The sequence below is a fragment of the Hippocampus guttulatus genome, chromosome 3, assembly GCF_054856545.1.
Source record: "Hippocampus guttulatus isolate MCC_2025c chromosome 3, RoL_Hgut_1.0, whole genome shotgun sequence".
NCBI classification, from domain to species: domain Eukaryota; kingdom Metazoa; phylum Chordata; class Actinopteri; order Syngnathiformes; family Syngnathidae; genus Hippocampus; species Hippocampus guttulatus.
In genome coordinates, this window is record NC_141263.1 from 25,305,159 (window position 1) to 25,325,984 (window position 20,826).

The window sequence follows — 20,826 nt, forward strand, 5'->3', positions numbered from 1 at the left end:
CCCCCCCCCCCCCAATTTTTTTTCTGCAAAAAGTTGAGTGATAGTACTGTACGTTGAATCCGACATCATGTGGAAGAAGCTTCACAGTTTCGGTCTGCCCCATCCTTCTCCTCCCTTAAATCTTGTCTCTGTTTCCCCTCAACAAATCAAAAACATTGCCTTTTTTTTTTTTCTTTTAAACACACCCGAGACAGGCAGTTCGTCACAAAGACACAAAAAAGCAGGAAAGGTTATAGTTCGAGCACAAACTTAAAATAAGTAGAAGATATATGGACTCCAACCCTTTTTGAAGTTGCTGTGCCGTGTTTCGAGTATTATTTCGAGTATACATTAAGGCCGCTGCTTTGTTGTCGTCAATACTGGTGAAGTCAAAATGAATCACTGGTTTACACCGCATTGGAGAGTTTCCCTTGAAATGTATACATTTAGCTGGACATGTTTAATTAACTTGAAGGTGAAGCTAAATGTGCTTGCCATATAAAAAAATAAAAATAAAATACATTTTTTGCATAAATTTGTCATTTTAATTGTTGGAACTTTTAACGACTAAAAATATTTCATGTTCAATACCACTTTTTGTCAGACGGATACCGGTATCCGTATTTACTTTGGAGTACTCCACGATACCAATTAAGTCCTGCTGGTACTTACGAAACCTAACATTTCAATCAACACAATGACAGATGAATTTGAACAAAAACCTTTTTGTCTTTCTGACGCGTATTATGATTCTTTGATGTGTCAAATGGCCGCAATGTAGGAACAACTACTGGCAAGGAACACTTATTCAACGCCGGTCTTTTTTTGCCTTCAGTATTGGTGGCTGGTATCGGCAACTTTCGCCCATATCCGATATCTTGAAATACGGCCGCTATCGGGCCGATACGATTCCTGGTATCGGTCCTCGCCCATCCCTAAAATTAAGTCATCAAATAAGTTGCTGCAATGGAAGTTTTGCACTTAGAAATGCGGAACCGTGACCTCAATGTGTTTCTGACATGCAAACTCTTCAGGATGGGCCGTCTCAAATGGCGCATCATCCAGTAACAGTAGTCATCACAAGATGATTGTCAAATGACTGCGGTGCCATCTTCATATGGAGAAAAAGAAAATGTTTCTCTGCGACGGTGTGTGTTTTCACAGTTCTATACAGGCCTCAAGGTATCCGAGGCAGCTGGCAAGCCAGCGCAGGCCCCCCCGCGCTCAAACGTCAGACGGCACCTCCGCTGTCTTCTCTTTGGAGTCCGGGTCATATGACGACTGCCCTCATGGTTTGTGTGTTGAAGTGCCCTGGAGGGCTCTGTGCTTTTAATCAGCACCGACAGATGATCCTCGAAACAGTTGGACCAAGGGAAAGGCCCGTCAGTTCGGTGCCGCAAACAGAGTCACTCCCCGCCCCCAAAAAAAGTAAGGACAAAGTCATCGTGGGATAGCAATTTGCGATGCAAGATTAGAGGGCAGAGCACAACAGATAGTTGGGCTGTTTGTGTTGGGAGAGTGGCAGCAACCAAAGGTAAAATATTAGCTTTGTTTTGAAGGCAGGTGGTTCCCTCGTAGTGCTTGCGCATGTGTCCTGTTCTGCTTTTTGGTGACACCTAAGGTCAACAAATTAATTTTAGTTCTTCAATTGTGTATTTATATATTGTATAGATTCACTGAGCAGAGTGAAAAATTTAAGGGTTTATTTAGATTTTTAGTCTGATGATTACTACAGCAAGTGGAAACCCCAAATTTAGCTTTGGGAGAAATTCAATTTGAGGACACGATCCAAATTATTTTAAAGATAAAAATCAGGTAGGCAACGATCGTATTTGCTAATTTGGCACAACCGGAAACTTTTATTTGTTCTCCCTAACGCCATCTTCACTTAATGGCGCTGGTGCTTTTCGTCCGCAGCTGTCACCGACTAATCTTGGGCCATCAAAGATTGATGACCTCATATTCCCAAATGCCTCGGGGCACATCAAAATTTATTGAAACACAACACAATACCTAAAGGGCCTTTTATTAAAACCACTCCGATCTGCCCAGGGGAAGCGTCTAATCCCAAATATAATATCTATTAAAAGAACCCGCTCGCTCTTGCGTAATTGGTGATCGAGATGAATAGTACTCAGGCTGCAATATGCGGACCACGTACTGTAATTGGCACATCTTTGCAGCAGTTTATCGTCACAATAAAAAACTTGGAATGGTGTGTTCCCATTAACTGCTTTCATAGCACTCAAGTGATGCAACAATTCATCGAATAAATTCTTTTTCATAATAAGATTGTAAGTTGAGAGCTTGTTTGATTTAAAATGGTCCAAATCCTCGGAATTTGAGCCCCTCGACGGTAAATCTTCTCAGAGTCGTCCTCCCTGAAAATCGACTCGATCAATGTGTTGAATCAAAATAGACGTTTTCACGCATCTGCTTCCACTTTGGGGAACAATGAACAGCATTTTGGCCTGTGTTCTGACATTTCACCGGACCTAACCACTAAGCGAAACATCCATTAGTGCGTTTTTTTTCCCATGCTGTCCATTTGAAATAAAGTCTTGTTTTTGAATAAAGAAATGGAAAGTCCAACAAATGTCCAAATTCCCTTCATTGAGCGATCATCAGAATCATCGATCGATTAGACGATTATTAAAGCAATCATTAGTTGCTAATGACGAGTGCTCTGTGATGACAAAGCAAACATAGGATGCGTTTATGCACCAGGGAGGTCATTCGGGCAGTCAAGTGTGAAATGGATCATTATATAAGGAACACTTTTCGATAACATCAATCCAAGTTTGTATGACTTGTTTGGTGTTTACTTGCGTTAAAATGATTTTTTTTTCTTCCCTAGCAACGCATTGCACCCTTTGAGCTAAAGTATATTTTACTTCCCCGGTACAGCAAATAACAGATTGTGTGCACCATAGCAACGCAACTAGCTGGTGAGCTCTTATTATTAGGCCAGGTGATGTTGTGCCTCTCCATCCTACACGCAAAAGTAGTGGGAGTTACGTGAAAATAATATCTTCTAAATCCGTGGAGCTTGGCTCAATTTGAAAAAGGAAACAAGCTGAGAGCTAATCTTTTATGCGGCGTAGTAATGGCAGACGTTTTTTTGTCGTCAATTAGCCATGAGCAGTTTCTCTGAAACAAGACATACATGTTATTCTTGTTGTGAGAAATTAGCTCCAGGAGGGCTCATGTCGCCTGGCAAAACGAGGGCTTTGGGTAGATTTCCATTAAGACAAGCTCAACGTCTTAATTTGTCTCACCGGGGCCGTGACCCTGATCTTTTACCTGCCGTTGATATCACCTTTCGAACGCTTCTCTCCGATTCTGTGTTTATTTTCTTTTTCAGGACACGTCTTCTTTCAGAGATTTTTTTTTTTGTTCTTTTTTCCTAACTTGAGAAAAGCTCAAGTCAGTAATTGTCCTGAGAAATGCCAACTCTGAGGCGCTATTGGCACACGGACATCAATGGTGAAATGATCAATCAGTCAGACAAAGTTGTCGCTCTGCAGGTGCCTCCTAATTTTCTCCGGCAATGCATTTCCCGCTCTGCCCTTTTCTTTGCTTTTTTTTTTCCTTGTCTCCTTCCTCAAACATACAATTGGTGTCTATTGATTTTCTGAACATCTTTCTGAGATGACTCATTCCCTTGTTCCGGGAGACTGATTCGAAGAGGAATAGATGTCTTTCGGTTCCTCGCTCGTTTTGAGGTGAGGTTTGTTTTGGTGCAAGGTCTTTTCTGGCCCTCGCGGATGAAAACGGTCTCAAGATAGTAGCTGGGAAAGATTGATAGTGTATTATTTTCTTCGAGAGGAGTAATGTATTTAGTGGGGCAGAGGCTGGCAAGAGGTGTGCAGTGGCGCCCCGGAGTACTGTTTGGCCCTCCTTGGGTTTTTTTTGTAAGCATTTGACAGGTGAAATAGTGTGGGAACTGTTGGGGGGTGTTGCTTGAAAATGCTTTTTGTTGAGCTTGTCGGGATGTGGAGGTGCCTTAGTGAATGCTCAATAGCTCTGTAGGAGACGCTGGTGAATGGCGGCGTACTGGGAGTAAAAAACGGCTTCCGCAAGAGCTGTGCGGGTTGTCGGAGGGGAAATGCTTGGTCAACCCCTGCTCTCTCGTCACCTTCGGATGAGAGCGAGAGCGGTGTTTTTAGTTCCGGGTTTCGAAATACCTCACTGTCCGGAAATGCAGGGTTTGATTCCCGCCTCTGGGCTGTGTGGAGTTGGTTTGTTCTCACCCTGCCTGTGTGGGTTTTCTCTGGGTACTCCGGTTTCCTCCCACATTCTAAAAAAAACATGCATGGTTAATGAAACACTCGAAACTGTTCCGAGATGTGATAGTGAGCGCAAATGCTTGTTAGTCTCTGTGTGCCTTGCGATTGGCTGGCAAGCGGTTCAGGGTGTCCCTGCCTACTGCCCGAAGACGGCTGGGATAGGCTCCAACAAGCCCCGCAACCCTTCTGAGGAGAAGCGGATCAGAAAATGGATGGATGGTAAAACATGGAACCAAAACCTTTGAAACAATACAAATGGGTTGTTTTAACTGCACAGGAAGTAGTTCTCAAAATAAAACTGAAAAGGCTATTCATCATCTCAGAGCAGGAGAGGACCCTGGCTGAGTGTTTCAAACCTCTGCGAAGGGAAATGAGATCGGTGGATAAGATCGGTTTGATTTTAAGGGATCAGCCATATCACCCTTCCCTCCCACCCCCAAAATGAAGGAAATCTGTGCCGATTTCGTTCCCGGCCGATTGATCGGTGCACCTCAAAATCCCCTACAAATATGCGATTCATGTTTCGATAAATTTGGCCCAAATTCTTTTTGGCAGTGCAGTTCGATCAGAGCTTTCTGAAAAACGGAAGATTCGTCATACTTGATGGCAGGTCGGACTGCGGTTTTTGACGTTTTGGGTAAAAGAAGGGTCAAACTGGGTCCTGACAAACCAGATCAAAAGGGTATGGATAATTTGCGTTTTCTTTCCAGTTGAGGTTTGTGGGTGTGGTTTTTTTCCCCCACAGAAACCTAGAGGAGGAAAGCAGGAAATGTTTACGGAAAGGAGGCTGAGGTAAGCAGCACATCAACGTAAACTAAATGAGCAGAAAGGAACCGGTATGATTGTGTGGCCCGGAATGTGGATTTTGAAGGCGTACCTCGTGGTTGCTTTTTAGTGATGGAGAAAGTGAGGCGGAGAGCAAAGCAGAAGAGAGGGATTGTTCAGGGCCAGCGCCTGGCGTGGACTATTGTTCATCCTTCTCTTTGGAGCTGAACGAGACAGGAGAGTTTCACACGCCACTTGCAGGCATCCTGCTGGGCAGGCCCGCAAGGGGGCTATTGCGGCCGGCAAACAAGGCTTGGCCATCGGGATAAATGACTCTGAATGAAGGGGTCTGTGTTTGCCGTTTTCTTTCCCCCCTCTTATTCTGAAAGGAGGCAGAAAGGGAAAGAATTCAACCCCAACCACAGGTTGTCCGCTTCAATTCTGGAAAAAAAACAAAAAAACCTCTGCCATTCGACGCCGTTGCAAAGTCTCTACGCCCACCACTGCTGGATTGATTGTTGATGAGTTGGGTACCCGTTTTTCGGATTTGCCCACTTTGAAAGCGCCCTGAAGTTTAAATAATTGTCGGGAGCAAATGCTAGACTAATGTGGAAAATCCTTATACTGACGTTGGCAACTCCGGCTCCCATCTCATGGCCCCACAACGCCGCCGTTTTAACACCACGCGGGGAACGCGTGCCAACACAGTAGAGGTTCAAGCTGCCAAGTGAAACCCCCGACGCCGTGTCATTTTTTTTAACTGAATATTGATTGCACAGCTGGAACCTCAGTTCCTGCACTTCTCATCCAGCCAAAGCCCATAAAGTGAGTTACCGCTTGCCCACATGGAATAATCTCTTCTTATTACATTTATACCCTCGTTGTGAGTTCACATTCGCAGGCTCGGACCAAAAAGGAGCCGGGAGTACTTATCTGGCTTTTGCAGCTGCTTCGAGGTCTTATAATGAAGAAAATTGCTCATGTGCAAAATCCATCCTCTCTTTGCGTGTCTGCAGAGAAGACACCAGACGATTGAAAGAGATCTCAAACGGTTCCAACAGGCGAACCTTGTGCGCTGTCATCATTCAATTTAGGCCTGCCATCGGGCCCGCTTGTGGCAAAGCGGAGACGTTTTTAAGGTTTGATCACTGCCGGTCAAAAATAGACATCCACTTTCAGTCCCGGTTTAGGTCATGGCAATCATTTGCACTTGGGATGTGAATTTTCAGCAAAACGTTTGAATTGAAGCTGCTCAAAACATGAATCCAAAGATGCAAATGAAAAGCTCGGGAAGTGAGCAAAACTACAGTCAAGCCCGGTCTTCTCTCCTTGATTCTGTTTATCGAGTAAATTGAGATGATTTCTTCACCAGATTGACTTCAATCTTTCGTCATGCAGTCACAGAGCTCGAGATTGAGAAGTTCCAAGGTGGAGAGGGGACGGCGTGTATTTTGGCACAGACAAGTGACTCATGTAGCAGTTAAAGTCGGACTCTTTGGTCTGATCCAGCCAACATCACTTCCAGTCACGCCAAAAAATCAAAAACAAAAACATGAATGAGCAGACCGTATCCATTGTGGGCAAGGACTGCCAGAAAGATAAGATAAGATAAGAAAACCTTTATTAGTCTCGCAATGGAGAAATTCCCGATTCACAGCAGCAAAGTTATGAAAGGAAGAAGTAGAACAACAAAATATAGGAGCTGCTGCAAAGGCAGCCACTCTCGCGGCGCCATTTTGAAGTCAAAATAACAAAAATAACACAACACAACACATAGGACACAGACAGTTGTGCAATCTTCACCACTTTTCTGCATACACTTTGTGTATGTATTGCACTACATGCAAACAGCAACTTGTCACATTCTGGGAGGTTTCAAATTTCATCTGACAACCTCGTTTCTACCTGGCCGCCAGTTGAAGCATGTCTACTGCTTTTGGAACCCCCAAAACTTGGAATTTGGTTGATTCCACAGGGAAAAAATAAATAAATAAAATTCAGGTCACTTAGCGACTTTTTCGATGTCAATTGAAATTATATTAAGGCCGTATCTCAGTGACAGGCAAAGGTTTTAAAGTTTGTGCGCACCTCGCGGATGTTCATCAGGGTTCATTTGAGGTCACAGACGGTCACAATGATGTTTGCCAACAAATTTAATGGTCTCGAACCGATTTTGTTTGTCACAAAGAAACGTTGAACATGGTTTGCAACCATTAAAACAGTTTGGGAATGTCTGGCGAACGTCTTTGCGACTGTCGACCGAGCATTTGAACGACCCCTGACGAAAATCATACGCCACATGTGCGCACATTTGCAAATGTTTGCCGTTCGGCGTGATACAGGTTTTAATTATATGCAAACTTTTTACTCATTAAACAAATGGAGACATGTTAAAAATGGAGTGCCATTTACTTATCGGTGATTTCAATTAAGTGTTGGACATATACAGTCTACATGTGTTTTGTGGACTTGGAGAAGGCGTTTGACCGTGTCCCTCGGGGAGTTCTGTGGGGGGTGCTTCGTGGGTATGGGGTACCGAACCCCCTGATACGGGCTATTCGGTCACTATACCACCGATGTCAGAGTTTGGTTCGCATTGCCGGCAGTAAGTCGGAATCGTTTCCAGTGAGGGTAGGACTCCGCCAAGGCTGCCCTTTGTCGCCGATTCTGTTCATAATCTTTATGGACAGAATTTCTAGGCGCAGCCGAAGCGTTGAGGGCGTCCGTTTTGGTGGCCTCAGTATTGCATCCCTGCTTTTTGCAGATGATGTGCTGCTGTTGGCTCCTTCAAACGGGGCTCTCCAACTCTCACTGGAGCGTTTCGCAGCCGAGTGTGAAGCGGTTGGGATGAAAATCAGCACCTCCAAATCTGAAACCATGGTCCTCAGTCGGAAAAGGGTGGAGTGCCCCCTCCGGGTCGGGGGAGAGATCTTGCCCCAAGTGGAGGAGTTTAAGTATCTTGGGGTCTTGTTCACGAGTGAGGGCAGGAGGGAGCGAGAGATCGACAGGCGGATCGGTGCAGCGTCTGCTGTGATGCGGACGTTGTATCGGTCTGTCGTGGTGAAGAAGGAGCTGAGCCAAAGGGCGAAGCTCTCAATTTACCGGTCGATCTACGTTCCAACCCTCATCTATGGTCACGAGCTATGGGTCGTGACCGAAAGAACGAGATCCCGGATACAAGCGGCCGAAATGAGTTTTCTCCGCAGGGTGTCCGGGCTCTCCCTTAGAGATAAGGTGAGAAGCTCGGTCATCCGGGAGGGGCTCAGACTCGAGCCGCTTCTCCTCCACATCGAGAGGAGCCAGATGAGGTGGCTTGGGCATCTGATTCGGATGCCTCCTGAACGCCTCCCTGGTGAGGTGTTCCGGGCATGTCCCACCGGGAGGAGACCCCGAGGAAGACCCAGGACACGCTGGAGTGACTATGTCACCCAGCTGGCCTGGGAACGCCTCGGGATCCCCTGGGGAGAGCTGGAAGAAGTAGCTAGGGAGAGGGAAGTCTGGGCTTCCCTGCTAAAGCTGTTGCCCCCGCGACCCGGCCCCGGATAAGCGGTAGAAGATGGATGGATGGATGGATGGATGGATATACAGCAGTATAAGTGGAAAACTAAATGGCTCAATTCATGTTAGATTGTTGGATTGTTTTTTTTTTTTTCCTCTCTCGGGTTTATTCATCATTGGGTACTTTAGTGTTTTCGTATTTGTAGGTAGGAAAGAGAGTACAGGAAAGAAAAGGGAACACCATTGGCACATGTGGAGAGTATCGTGTGCGACCAAACCATTTGGCTGTTGGATTGCTTTTTCGCTGTTATGTCACACATTGCAAAGTAGTTTCAAAGGTTAAAAAAAAAAAAGGCATTTCTAGAAGAGATTGCTACTCGAGTGAACACTGACCTTCTGGGCATGGTGAAGTTTTGATACGTGTGTGCTTGAGAAGAGGCCCCTGTTCGGGGGTAAAGGAGATGTGTTTGTGGATGTCTTTTGGGTTTATGTGTGTGCGTGTGTGTCAGTGGGGGCGTCATCTGTCGGACAATCTGCGGATTAGGGTGAGCTTGGACACCAAGTGCTCTCTCAGCACATTACCCGTCAAGTATGGAGTTCACAGCCAGAGGCAAAGTGCCGAGCGCTGCTGTGTTTGCACTGTCAGGCGTCGCACGCGCACATGCGCACACGCGCACAAACATAGGCGCATACTCATACACATAGACACACACTTTGATAAATCCAAAAAAAAAAAAAAGCAAATATTAAGGATTGTCTTTCCACAACCACTGCACCTGAGTTGAGTTCTGGGTGCGCGGGTGAATCGCGGGGAGTCTCAAACACTCTGCCGAGCAGGATGGGGAAGTGGGTGGCTCTGGCGCGCTCGCTCGCGATCTCCCCGACACCTGAGACACCGGGATAACGTCTTTAATCGTCGTTCAACAGTAAATAACAATACCATCTAGTTGATGAACGGATTCAATAATTGATTCACCTGATATGAATTGATGGCCACACAACAACAGTTTGTGTACGGTTTTTGCTTATAGTTCTACTACAGACTGTATGCCGTTTACAACAATCGCTACCACCATTGAAGTGGATCAGTGTGTGAAGAAATTGAATCTGCAATGTCTAAATGGGCATCATGTCTTCAACAGTGTGATCGACCCCGACTGACCTCCAACCGTCCCCTTATTATCATGCGGGCAAAAATCGATAAATCATGTTGTTTTTTTCGAGCTGAAATTTTTGCTTCCATGTTTGCTGCTTTGTTTTCAACAGTCTTTAAACTTACTTTTCAGCAGACTGTTTGTTGCTCAGCGTCTGACGCTTCAAACCTGAGCTACTTCCAGATGACTGGAAAAAAACGGTGTAAACGGTCTATCTCAGCAGACTTTGGTGACCCCCTCCCAAAAAAACGGTGTCATTTCAAACAATTAATCACCCAGCCCTAGTTAGTGCGATACATTGCTTGGATTTCTGTTCAAAAGGCTGACTCCAAATTGGGAGAAAATGCAGCAAACTTAGAACTACCTCCAAAACTTACCGTATTGTTTTCAACACATTTCAGTCTGTGCCAACCTTGTCAAAACTGTCATTCTCTTCCAGCGGCGAGCCATTTATCTGACTGGTATGACAGTCACGGTGCTGCCTCAGCAGGCCTTGAACAAATAGACAGAATTTTCTCTCTCTCTCTCTCTCTCTCTCTCTCTCTCTCTCTCTCTCTCTCTCTCTCTCTCTCTCTCTCTCTCTCTCTCTCTCTCTCACGCTCTCTCTCTCGACTTCCCTCCTCTCTGGCTCCATGCAGAGTGCTTGGTTTCTCACCCGCACCTCATAAAAACACCACATGAGGCTTTCCCGTTCACGGTTATGACCACCAGACCCGCAGTTCTTTATCTGCCCATTTTAGTGTTTGCACCGAAGGCGGCGGAATCCATCTTTTCCTCAAGGCTTCAACAGGAGCATCTGCATCTTCGTCCCTTAAGCGTGTTTGTTGCCCTTGCACCTTTCCATCAAGGCCATCAAGTTATTACAGTTCCGCCTGTGCTGTCTTTCATGCGTTTTCTCGTTTGATGTTAATATAGCTTTTGCTCCACACACACGGAGTACCAGAGCCACATAAGTACAGTGTGCAATGGCCTGAGTCATGACCAAAGACTAACAGTAGTGGAAAAGGAAATGTAGTATGCCAGCCTCGCTCTCCCTTAACCCCTTCACGGTCCTGTGACCAGAACGAGTGCACACGCTTACAGTACACTAGCCGCAGACAGAGGTACCCATCTAAACACAGACTTTATTCACCATCAAGGCTGGAAATAGGCTTCTTTTCTTCGCATTTGTATTTTGCGCCTCAAGTAATAATACGTCACTTCGGCACGAGACATGGGCGATTGAGGCAAGCTCGGTGCTACTTTTGCCCCAACCAGTTAGCTAGCATCTGGCTTCGCTAGCTACTAATGTTGCTAAACACGTTGCGAACTTGCCCCTGAGTCAGTAATCATCACATCCGAGGGGGCGAATAATCTACACATCTGACAAGTGTGGGATGACGAGGAAAGACGGGGAAGCCGCGCTAATTGTCAAGCTAACCTAAGAATGGGCTAGCGCGGTCAACGTCTGATTTCAGTGCTTGGGATGATGGAATCCACTTTTCACAGACGTAATTCTGGAAATGCGTTCAAGCGGAGAGCGTCCAACTTTGAACAACAAAATAGTAGCGTACATTTATGTTAGGTCAGGACAGGATGGAGGGTCCAAGGCTCAACGGATGAGACGTGAATTTAGTAGCCTACTTTACAAGGTTTAGATCGACATAGCAGCGCTATATACAGTTTTGTGATCATTTGCAGTGTGTCATTCACATTCGTTGAAGGTCTACGATTGGAGTTGATCAAATACATTCTTCTGAACGCTTCATGTGGCACCAGCTTTTGCTAACACCACCGCCAGCATGTGAAATGAAATCAACGATTGCAAGAGGAGGACAGCGCCTCGTTGTTATCCTGTCACAAACATATTGAATATGTTTGCTGGTAATTTCACCCTTGGATAGAAACGACAACCTCCACTTGTAGTCGTCCCTTTTGAGATCCCGACACCCATCCCCCTTGTTTTTGTGTTCGAATTATTTGTAACCTCCTTTCTTTTTCTTCTCCACACTGGTCTCATTCTGTCTGGCTCTCCCCTCCTCAACAAAGTGGCGGCCAGAATGACGGGCAGCCGTCCACTCATCCCCGGCCAAGTCAGTGTTATGTTTGAACTGAATTCAGAGACGGCTGGCCAGTTATGGATCGCGCGTGTGTGTGCGCCTGTGCATTTGCCGTGAATGTGTGTGCGGTTCAATTCATCCGTTTCCTTATTTCAACCAAGAGTTCCTTTAGCAGCAGGACGATGTCTCAGTGAAATTCTAATCATGATGTTCTCGTTTCTTTTCAAGGGAAGAAAGTAGGCGTCCTCCCACCTACTTCTTCTCACTTGCACTTAGTTAATTGGCACGAGCTTTGCCCACTATAAGTTTGTGTACTTTCTGTTTCGCGCTCGAATGAATCACTGCCCGTGACTAATGCGGCAGTGTCTCTCTGCATTTAAGTTAAAATGGAGATTGTCTGGCATGAAAGGTTGGCCAGCGTCAGTCAGAAAAAAAAACACATAAACACACCCTCTTGCTGAGTTATAAGAAATTGATTGACTGCCACAATGCGATAAGAGTTTTAATGAAAGCCTGAGATGAGCAGGTGTAAAAAGAAACCCACACAGTATGCGAGTGGGCAAGCCAGAGGGACGAGTTTGTGAAGATGAGGCTGTCCAGAAAGATTTTTAGTTACGCTTTGAACATTTGGCATCGATTCAGAGCTCCTCGCTCATTTTACGAGACATGCCCAAGTCCCAAAAGCAGATCTTTTGGTGCGTTTTTGAATTCCAAAGCATCTCTTTCATACAACTCGCGGCTCAACTCGCTGCTGCTGTGGTTACCGGCTGGCTGCGCTGATGCAGCCTGACCTACGATGGGCAAATTAGTAGGTGCAGATGAGCCAATGGAGCAGAGGAACTGGCCTGTTTGGCATCTCGTCGTCATGTCAGCGTGACAGAGCCCACAGAACCAGAGGGAATGTCGTGAATGTGTTCTTTGTGGGTTGGCGAAACTTAAAAGTACCCATATGTTTTCATAGAGTGTAGTATGGAGTTAAAATAGGAAAAAAAGACCTTGGGAAATGGAATGCTCCCTTATTTGAGTTGAATGTAAATTAATATTTTTAATCTGTAGGGTCCACTTACTGTATGTACCGTATGAAGGGATTTGTGTCTGGGCGGTTTCCAATAAAGTTACAACACGAACTCGGAACAACTCACCTGGCTCTGTCAGCCTACCTTTGACCTTTGTGGGCGTTTTGTTGTTTTGTTTTGTTTTTTCGTATGTGGCATTTATTGCGTTCATCATATTGAACGCAGATTCGACAAGGACCAGCCACAAAATCGGCCACAAGCTGCGGTTGTTTAAAGAGCTGCTCATGTTCGGAGTTTGGTTTGAACAGACTTTCTTCATTTCTCTGAACATCTGCGTTGACCTACTCCATTTGAATTGAAAAAAAACAACAAAAAAAAACAACCCCCCCCCCCCCCCCTCCACAGCATGAATAGAATTGTGATTAATTAGTTCCATCGCTGCAAAACAATTCTTTGGCTTCAATCTGTTGTTCCTGTGTTGGGCTTTTATTTCATTTACAGATTTTTCCCATACTACCAAACAGGTTTACAGTCTTTGCTCTCCTACTCGTGAATCAGGGGGTTTGTTATTGTTTGTTCGGAGGCTCCTTCTTCCGTAGCGCTATGTCAGCATGAACACCGTTGGCTGACGGTGAGGTGGGACACCCCTTGGATATATTGTGATCCAGCTTTTTGGATGGTTCAAGCTCAACAGTTGCCGGGACACCGTTGGTCTGCTGCAGCTACGCCGTTCCAGCAGTTGGAAAGGTGACGGACAGAATTGACAAAAGACATGCACATTCGCTCCGCATTCCCACCGTGCACGGTTACTATGTCCGATGGCTCAGTCAAGCCCTCGTCTATTTCTTGCTTATCAGTTTTCAAAGGATGACAGACAGAAAAATGTCATTGCGACCCTCCAGGTAGTCTCCTGGGCGGTCCGCGGCTAATTAACTTGCCGCCTTTTTATGTAGCTCCAAGCCGGTGGGCCACCTGCTCTCCAGCCCGGGTTACTATTGTGTGTTTTGGCCCCACGATTCTCTCCTCGGTTCCCCGCACGTGTCAATTATAACAACTGCAAATTATGTGACATCTAAGACTTGCGTTCTGCAGCCACCTCTGGCTCATTGTGCCGAGCGCAACTGGACTCTGAGGCCGAGAATCTTCATGTGGGTCCCTGAGAGGTGGGGTGTTGGGGTGATTTTTGCGGTATCATTTGTGTTTATTTGAGATGTGGGACCACCTGTGCTGTTCCGCAGCAGGGCTGTTTAGACAGTTTGTGGTGAATCCTTGGTGGCCTTTGTTTTCTTTTTCCTCTCTCACCGTTCCCTTTTTGGCAGGAGCAGGTGAAGGGAGGGTTGCCTGACGACCAAGTTCAACAATTCACTTTGCGTGGTTTTTTTGTTTTGTTTTTTGTTTTTGTTAGTGGATGGAAACTAGAAACCTTGGTGTAGTATGTTCTGCCACTTGTGACAGGGCAGACATGGAGCACAAACAAGTCTGTGTATGCTGACTGACCCACAATTCATTGACAAAAAATTGACTTGACTGATTTCAAAACCAGTAATCTATTAATTTGTTGTGTACAAGTGATCTTTTTTTTGTGTGTGTGTGTTTTCACTGTCATAACGGCCCTCCGAGGGAAGACACAACTCCAAAATGGCCCGTGACGGAAATGACTTTGACACCCCCGGTCGATCGGATCGGTGATTGTTTCAGATTAAAGCAACACAGCAGCAAAGCAACGCGAGTGTACATTCCCAACTTTATATTCTTGTTATAGACGGACTGGTGAATGAGCGTATTATACACACACACACACACACACACACACACACACACATATACAGCTCAGTGTCTCCTCAAAACAGCCCGGCATGTGATTTGCTATCTGTGGGACGCATCGGAGGTTAGTCATGCTGGTGGTCTTCAAAGCACCAAACGGCCACGCCTGGCAGCTTCATGCCGATCCTGATACGCTTCCAAATGGGCTCCGTAAACTAATAATATGTTGGGCCGAATTCATAAAAATATGTTTCATGTGTTTGATTTCATTTTGAACTGTTTACATATCCGTGTTGATGAATGAGGCACAGAATGTACCTTTTTTTGGTTCGCGATCAATGAAAGTAGTTCACATTTTTCTATTCCCCAGGCAGCCATGCGAGATTATTTACTTTTAAGCGCTTACCAGTATTATATAACATTTGCGTGATGATGACCCATCAGAAAAAGGTTAACCAACGCAAAAATGAGAAATGATGAACCAGGAAACTCGGAAATTAGGGTGTTGCCTTTTCCTCCCTCCATGCTAGCAGCCAGAGAGGTCTGGAAATCAGGGTCAGCGAGGGAGAGAAGGTGGGGAAGGGCTGGAAATAAGAGGGGACAGCTTTAGGGGGAGTGTGATGAAGGGATGGTGAAGAGAAAGGAATGAGAAGAAAGAATGGGGGGGACTAAAAAAGAAAGAGGCCATTAATTTAGTGCAGTGGGAGGGATCTGAAGGTTACTGAGCTCTCTCTGCCAGGCCCTCCTGGGTTGACTGATGCCTTTGTGAAGAGGCCAGAAACCGCGCGCGCACACACACACACACACACACGAATGCCAACACACACGATCGCACTATCCAAAACCATCCATTAAACGCCGAAGTATTCCACTGAGTTTGTTGCATAAAGCTAGTTTCATCAAACAAGGCGGTCATTAATGTGCCTTCAAGTCAACAAGAGCGTTATTTATTCCTTTTCCTGAAAACAGGTGTGTTACGGTATTCATGGAGATCACTTATTTCTTAAAACCTAATGGCCAGGCCGTGGGCTACCTACTGTACGATAGCTTTTGTAGCCAAAATAGCATTTTACCTAAACAAAACATTGTGTCCTTCCCCCAGATTGTTGTCTTGTAAATTTAATAAGTTAATAAGTGATTTTTTTTTTTTTTGGACAGAAGAACCGCACTGGTAATGCGATTGGATGAAATGGTGTGCTGCTTTCGAAAGACGTTATCTCAAAAGGGATCAGAGTTGTCATGACAGCGCTTGTTCAAACTGGTAGACATAGGCAGGATGACATCTTTCGGCGGGTAGAAACTTGCGTTACACACGGATGTTCCATCACACATTAAATCATATCGGCGTGCCTATTGAGTTCACCTCTGTTTTGTTTTCTAGGCATTCATTGTGCAGTGTATTTTCAGGAAGATGTAAAACATGGGTGTCAAAGTCATTTTTGTCGCGGGCCACATTTTAGTTACCATTTCCCTTGGGGGGGGGGGCATTATGACTGAAACCAGATCAAGAAGTCAAGAATAACTGTTGATTCAACTCTTATTTCAGCTAATATCACAAGAGGTTTGGTAACAAGAAAATGCTTACAATATCTCTCTTCTTTATTACATGTCAGAATAAAATTTTCGGTAGACATTTTAGAAAGCATCATGGAAGTTGACATGTTTGACCTGCTTTTGCCGGCCACCTAAAATTATGTGGCGGGCCAGATCTGGTCCCCCGGGCCTTGGGTTTGACACCTATGATGTCACACATTCCAACTCCTGGCTGAGATTGAAATATGTGACCTGTTCAAATGCACAACACAAGAACTTTGCATTTCACAATTTTACAGAGTTTAATCTTAATCACCAATACTTTCATTTTTTTAGCAAAATTATGCAAAAAAAACAACAACCACAAACTGAATTGGTTTAGATGTTGAATCATTTTTTGTCCATGGATATTTATCTTTTTTTTTCCCCCTGTGTGTAGGAGTTGAGGGCAGTGCTGAGTGTTCCTGTGGGAGGAACCACTTCACGTGTGCGGTCAGTGCGTTTGGCGAGTGCACCTGCATACCGGCTCAGTGGCAGTGCGACGGAGACAACGACTGCGGGGACCATAGTGATGAGGACGGATGCAGTGAGTTCACCCGACTGTTTTTATTAATGTTATTATCGGTATTCCTCTTTCAGTTCTTTTACTTGACCATTATTTTTCATGTTTCAGTAAACGTCCAGTGTGCAAAAATTCATGGTCAGGATTTTAAATCACTTGACCAATTTCTGTACTTTTAGAAGCAAGAAACCAACACGCCAAGTGGTTCAAACTTCAACCTGAACATCCATTGTTTGTTTACTCTCAACATTACCCGAGTATCAAGTGGTAGATTTTGCTTCACAACGATAAAAACCTGATGCGGTTTGTGTTTCCATCACACATTTTGTGGGTGGGATGGTAATGGCTGCGTCCGCTACATAAATAACGTGACATCATACCAGCGAGACGGTACGCCAATGAAGTGAAACGCAAAACACACAGCGAGGTGAGCTGACATCATCCGTAAACAAACACCAAGGTTTTTTTTGCACTGGTTTGTACTTTCTTTCCCTTCAATTACATTCCATCATCAACCCAAAACGGACAGTTTTGAGGTTTTCCGTTTGAAAAGCAACAGGGCGCCACAGTGCACGAGCGTACATGAACCTACACTAAAGATGCTGGAAGCGTCAAATTACATTATTAGCTATTTTATACCACGTTTCCAATGGAAGTGCCTAAAATGCTTATCATTATAAAAGCGAACTTCTTGGTGGAAATCGAGACTACAGTTTTGTAGCTTTGAGTTATAACTCATATTGATTCTAGTGGACGTGTAACTTCAACCCATTTAACTCGTTCCCGCATGGTGCTAATTTGTAAAACGACCGGACTTCTGAATAATGCCAGAATGGAACGCATGTGCAGCCATTTCCTGCCTAAATAAGAAGAAAATAATAAAAAAGAAAAAGTATAATTGGACCCATATGGCTCCCATCATCACCGAGGGAAACACGGAATGGTTCACTGGTCCGGGGAGGGTTTTCTTTCTTGTGCAGAAGCAGGCAAGAGGCACTTTGCATCGCTGGATTGTGACCTGGCACGCTAACTGCTTTGAGGGACAGACATTCTGTCGCAGAATGTTTGACTTGAGAAAGGTCTTTGAGACGGCGATGGTTGTCAGGAGCGCGTCGGGAGCAAGGTGTCTTCTCCACCTGTAAAATTTTCCGTTCAAATGCGAAATGTCAACGTGAGAACCGCGGAAAAGGAAAGAAGCTGCCCTCCGGGTAGCCGCCTCGATGGATTCTTTGGGTGTGATGATAGTCTATTTCCATCAATCTGTCTGTCATATCAAACTAGCTGCAAAGCGGGAGAAAGGACGCCAAGTGTTATTGATCTGGGAACGGTTAAGCGTCTGATTGTGGCGTATTGATCTGTTGTGTGACGCTTATTGAAGGAGACGCATGGAAGCAGTCGACAGATAATAGATCACAGGCTTTGAATTGTTTGAATGGCACATCAAATTTTTGGCATGGTCCTTACATCAGTGCAAGTTTTATCATTAGTATGTGCAGATATGTCATTTTAATATATTAGAAACCGATGACCGTTACACCATCCATCCATCCGTTTAATGATACGCTTATCGTCACAAGAGTCGCAGGGCATCCTGGAGCCTATCCCAGCTGTCTTCGGGCGGGGGACACCCTGAACCCGTTGCCAGCCAATCGCAGGGCACACAGAGACGAATAACCATTTGCGCTCACACCATGGGACAATTTAGAGCAGGGCCCTCAACCCGCGGGCCGCGGACTGGTACTGGTTTTCCATTCATTCAATATGGTCAAATATGGTGGCTTCATAAACACTCAGCAGGTAAGAACTGTGTATTGTGCAGGTTGAGGTGGAAGAAATTCCCCCTGTGAGAATGTAAAGTCACAGCCTTGCGTGTCAGTTAAATTACATTTATATTTTTTTTGAATGTGTTCAGGTTTTTTTTTTTCCTTCCAAGGGAGCACTTTACACAACTCAGCAGGAACAACAGACATGTGTGACCGTGGGAGCGTAGACCCTAAATAACACAAAAACACACTGATAAACACGTGGACTGCTCCTCTCAGCATATTTCGAACAGTGCGGTTCTGTGGCTTCTCGGCTTTCTTTTGAACGTGAACATTTATGTCAATTAACCCCCCAAAAAAATTCTCGAGAAAGCGGCCATTGTTCTGCATGACACTGGAGGAATGTGGAGAACAAGAAGTCTGCGAAGCTCTCCCTTGTAAACTTTGGATCTAATTACAATGTGGGAATCGCATGGAAATTGTCCGGTGCAGATGTTGCCTCCGCTTGTGCTGCCTGTCTGCGAGTGCGAGGGTTCGTGCCCTTTTTCCTCCAGATAAAGTTTCATCGCTGTACTGAGACTCCCGAGGTGAAAAGGAGAGTCGATGGGGGACTTTGAAGAACATTCAGTTTCCTCTTTAGAGGCATGCGAGCCCATCGATGTAAAAGACAGAGAAAATGACACTCAGGGAACACGAATGTAGTTGATGGAGTTTCAAGGTGAGTAGTAAAATGGCAAATGGGCCTTGCAGCAGGTTCTCCTGTCCACTCGGTTGGGGTGCGTCCATTTTGTTCACGTTTAGTTGAACTGCAGGAATTACAAGTGGTTAGCGCATCAACCTCGCAGTGCAGAGGTGCAGGGTTCGATTCCGGGTCCGGCCTTCCTGTGTGGAGTTTGCATGTTCTCCCCGTGCCTGTGTGGGTTTTCTCCGAGGGCTCCGGTTTCTTCCCACATTCCAAAAATATGCATGGCAGGCTGATTGAACACTCTAAATTGTCCCTAGGTGTGAGTGTGAGTGCGAACGATTGTTCATCTATGTGTGTCCTGCGATTGGCTGGCAACCGGTTCAGGGTGTCCCCCGCCTACTGCCGAAAGACAGCTGGGATAGGCTCCAGCACCCCCCTTGTGAGGGTAAAGGGGATCAGAAAATGGATGGATGGAGAGATCTAATTCAGTAATGTAATTACTTTGTTGTGCATGCTTGCAACTTTTATTGCTATCGTTCTTCTTCTTCTTCTTCTTATACCTAATAATTTTTGAGTAAATTGTATCAAAAATACTTGGCTATGGCTGCAAACAGCAAATTTTTAATAAGCGATTGATCTGGTGATTCCACGATTAATCATTGAATGTCATGAAAAACCCCCTAACAGGTTTCAATTTCTATTCCTTTGTTCAAAAAAACGGCTGTAATTTCATATTGACGGTGGAGAAAAAAAACTCAATCAAATTAATTTTGATTCAGTGACTGGTTTGATCACTAACATGTCAGAAAATGAGTAAAATGTTCATGATTGCTTTCCAAATTTAATGTTTGCAAATATTTTATTTGGATTCAAGATAGCGAATCAGTCTGCTCTCCTGGAGGACCACATAAATTCAGAGTATTTTAAAATTAAAGAATGTTGCTAAATGATTGTCAATTGTCAGGAGTTGGGTTGATGCAGTGATGCTTAGGGCCAAAACTCTTGGCAGACGTATTCAGAAAATGAGGATGTTCAAGTATTGCGGTGTCCCAATGTCTTTGGCACACAAGGGAAATCACAGATCTGGAGTGAACTGTCGGTCAAATTTACACCCAAGCAAATTATTTTTATTTTTTGCCTTCAGTGAGACAAATATTTCCGCAAATGATTAAAGCACTAGAAAAGGATGATGGATGAACGTCGAAGTTACCACCTCTCCTGTGAACAAATTGTAAAAAAGCACGTCTCAAGGACAGCACTTGGACACTTCATAAAACGCTAAACACAGATGTTTCGTAGCTTTAATAAATCCTCTTTTTGTTTTTATTTATCAGTCTGGTGGCGTGTGGCCAGATGAACACTCATTGCTGTTTTCCAGAGCTTCTGACGTGACTCGCCATTTCATTAGCAATCAATATCGGATGTGAAAGCGCTTAGAGCCGACGCATTTATGAACCTACTTGAGGTGTGAGAAGGATCGTAGCTGGAGTTGTTGTTTATTTGTTTTTGTTTTTGTAAAGATGTGAGTCTTTTGGTTGTCGTCTGTGCTGTCTGAGAAAGCAAATTGAAATGAATTAAAAGGGAGAGGAACAGATTCGGCATCAAGCTGCGGTAGCCCTTCCTTACATCTATGAGACGCTGTGCTTGATTGTAGTGTACGCTGGATTTGGTTTCATCTGTCGAGGGTTTTTCTCTGCACTCACGACCCCACAATACGTGTGGAAGGCAGTCTCGAAGTGCCAACTTTATACATCGGTGAGCTCTCTGGCCGCCATTCCA

At 44.9% G+C, this 20,826-nt stretch overlaps 1 protein-coding gene across 2 annotated transcripts in view; it reads left to right on the forward strand.

The window, feature by feature from the left end:
• Positions 1–20,826, forward strand: part of lrp4 (low density lipoprotein receptor-related protein 4) — a 78,228-nt gene that overhangs the window by 18,018 nt on the left and 39,384 nt on the right. For both annotated transcript variants that reach the window (XM_086107666.1, XM_086107667.1), the window contains exon 2: positions 16,477–16,623. In XM_086107666.1, coding sequence (XP_085963792.1) covers positions 16,477–16,623 — 147 coding nt within the window. The remainder of the gene's footprint in view (positions 1–16,476; positions 16,624–20,826) is intronic.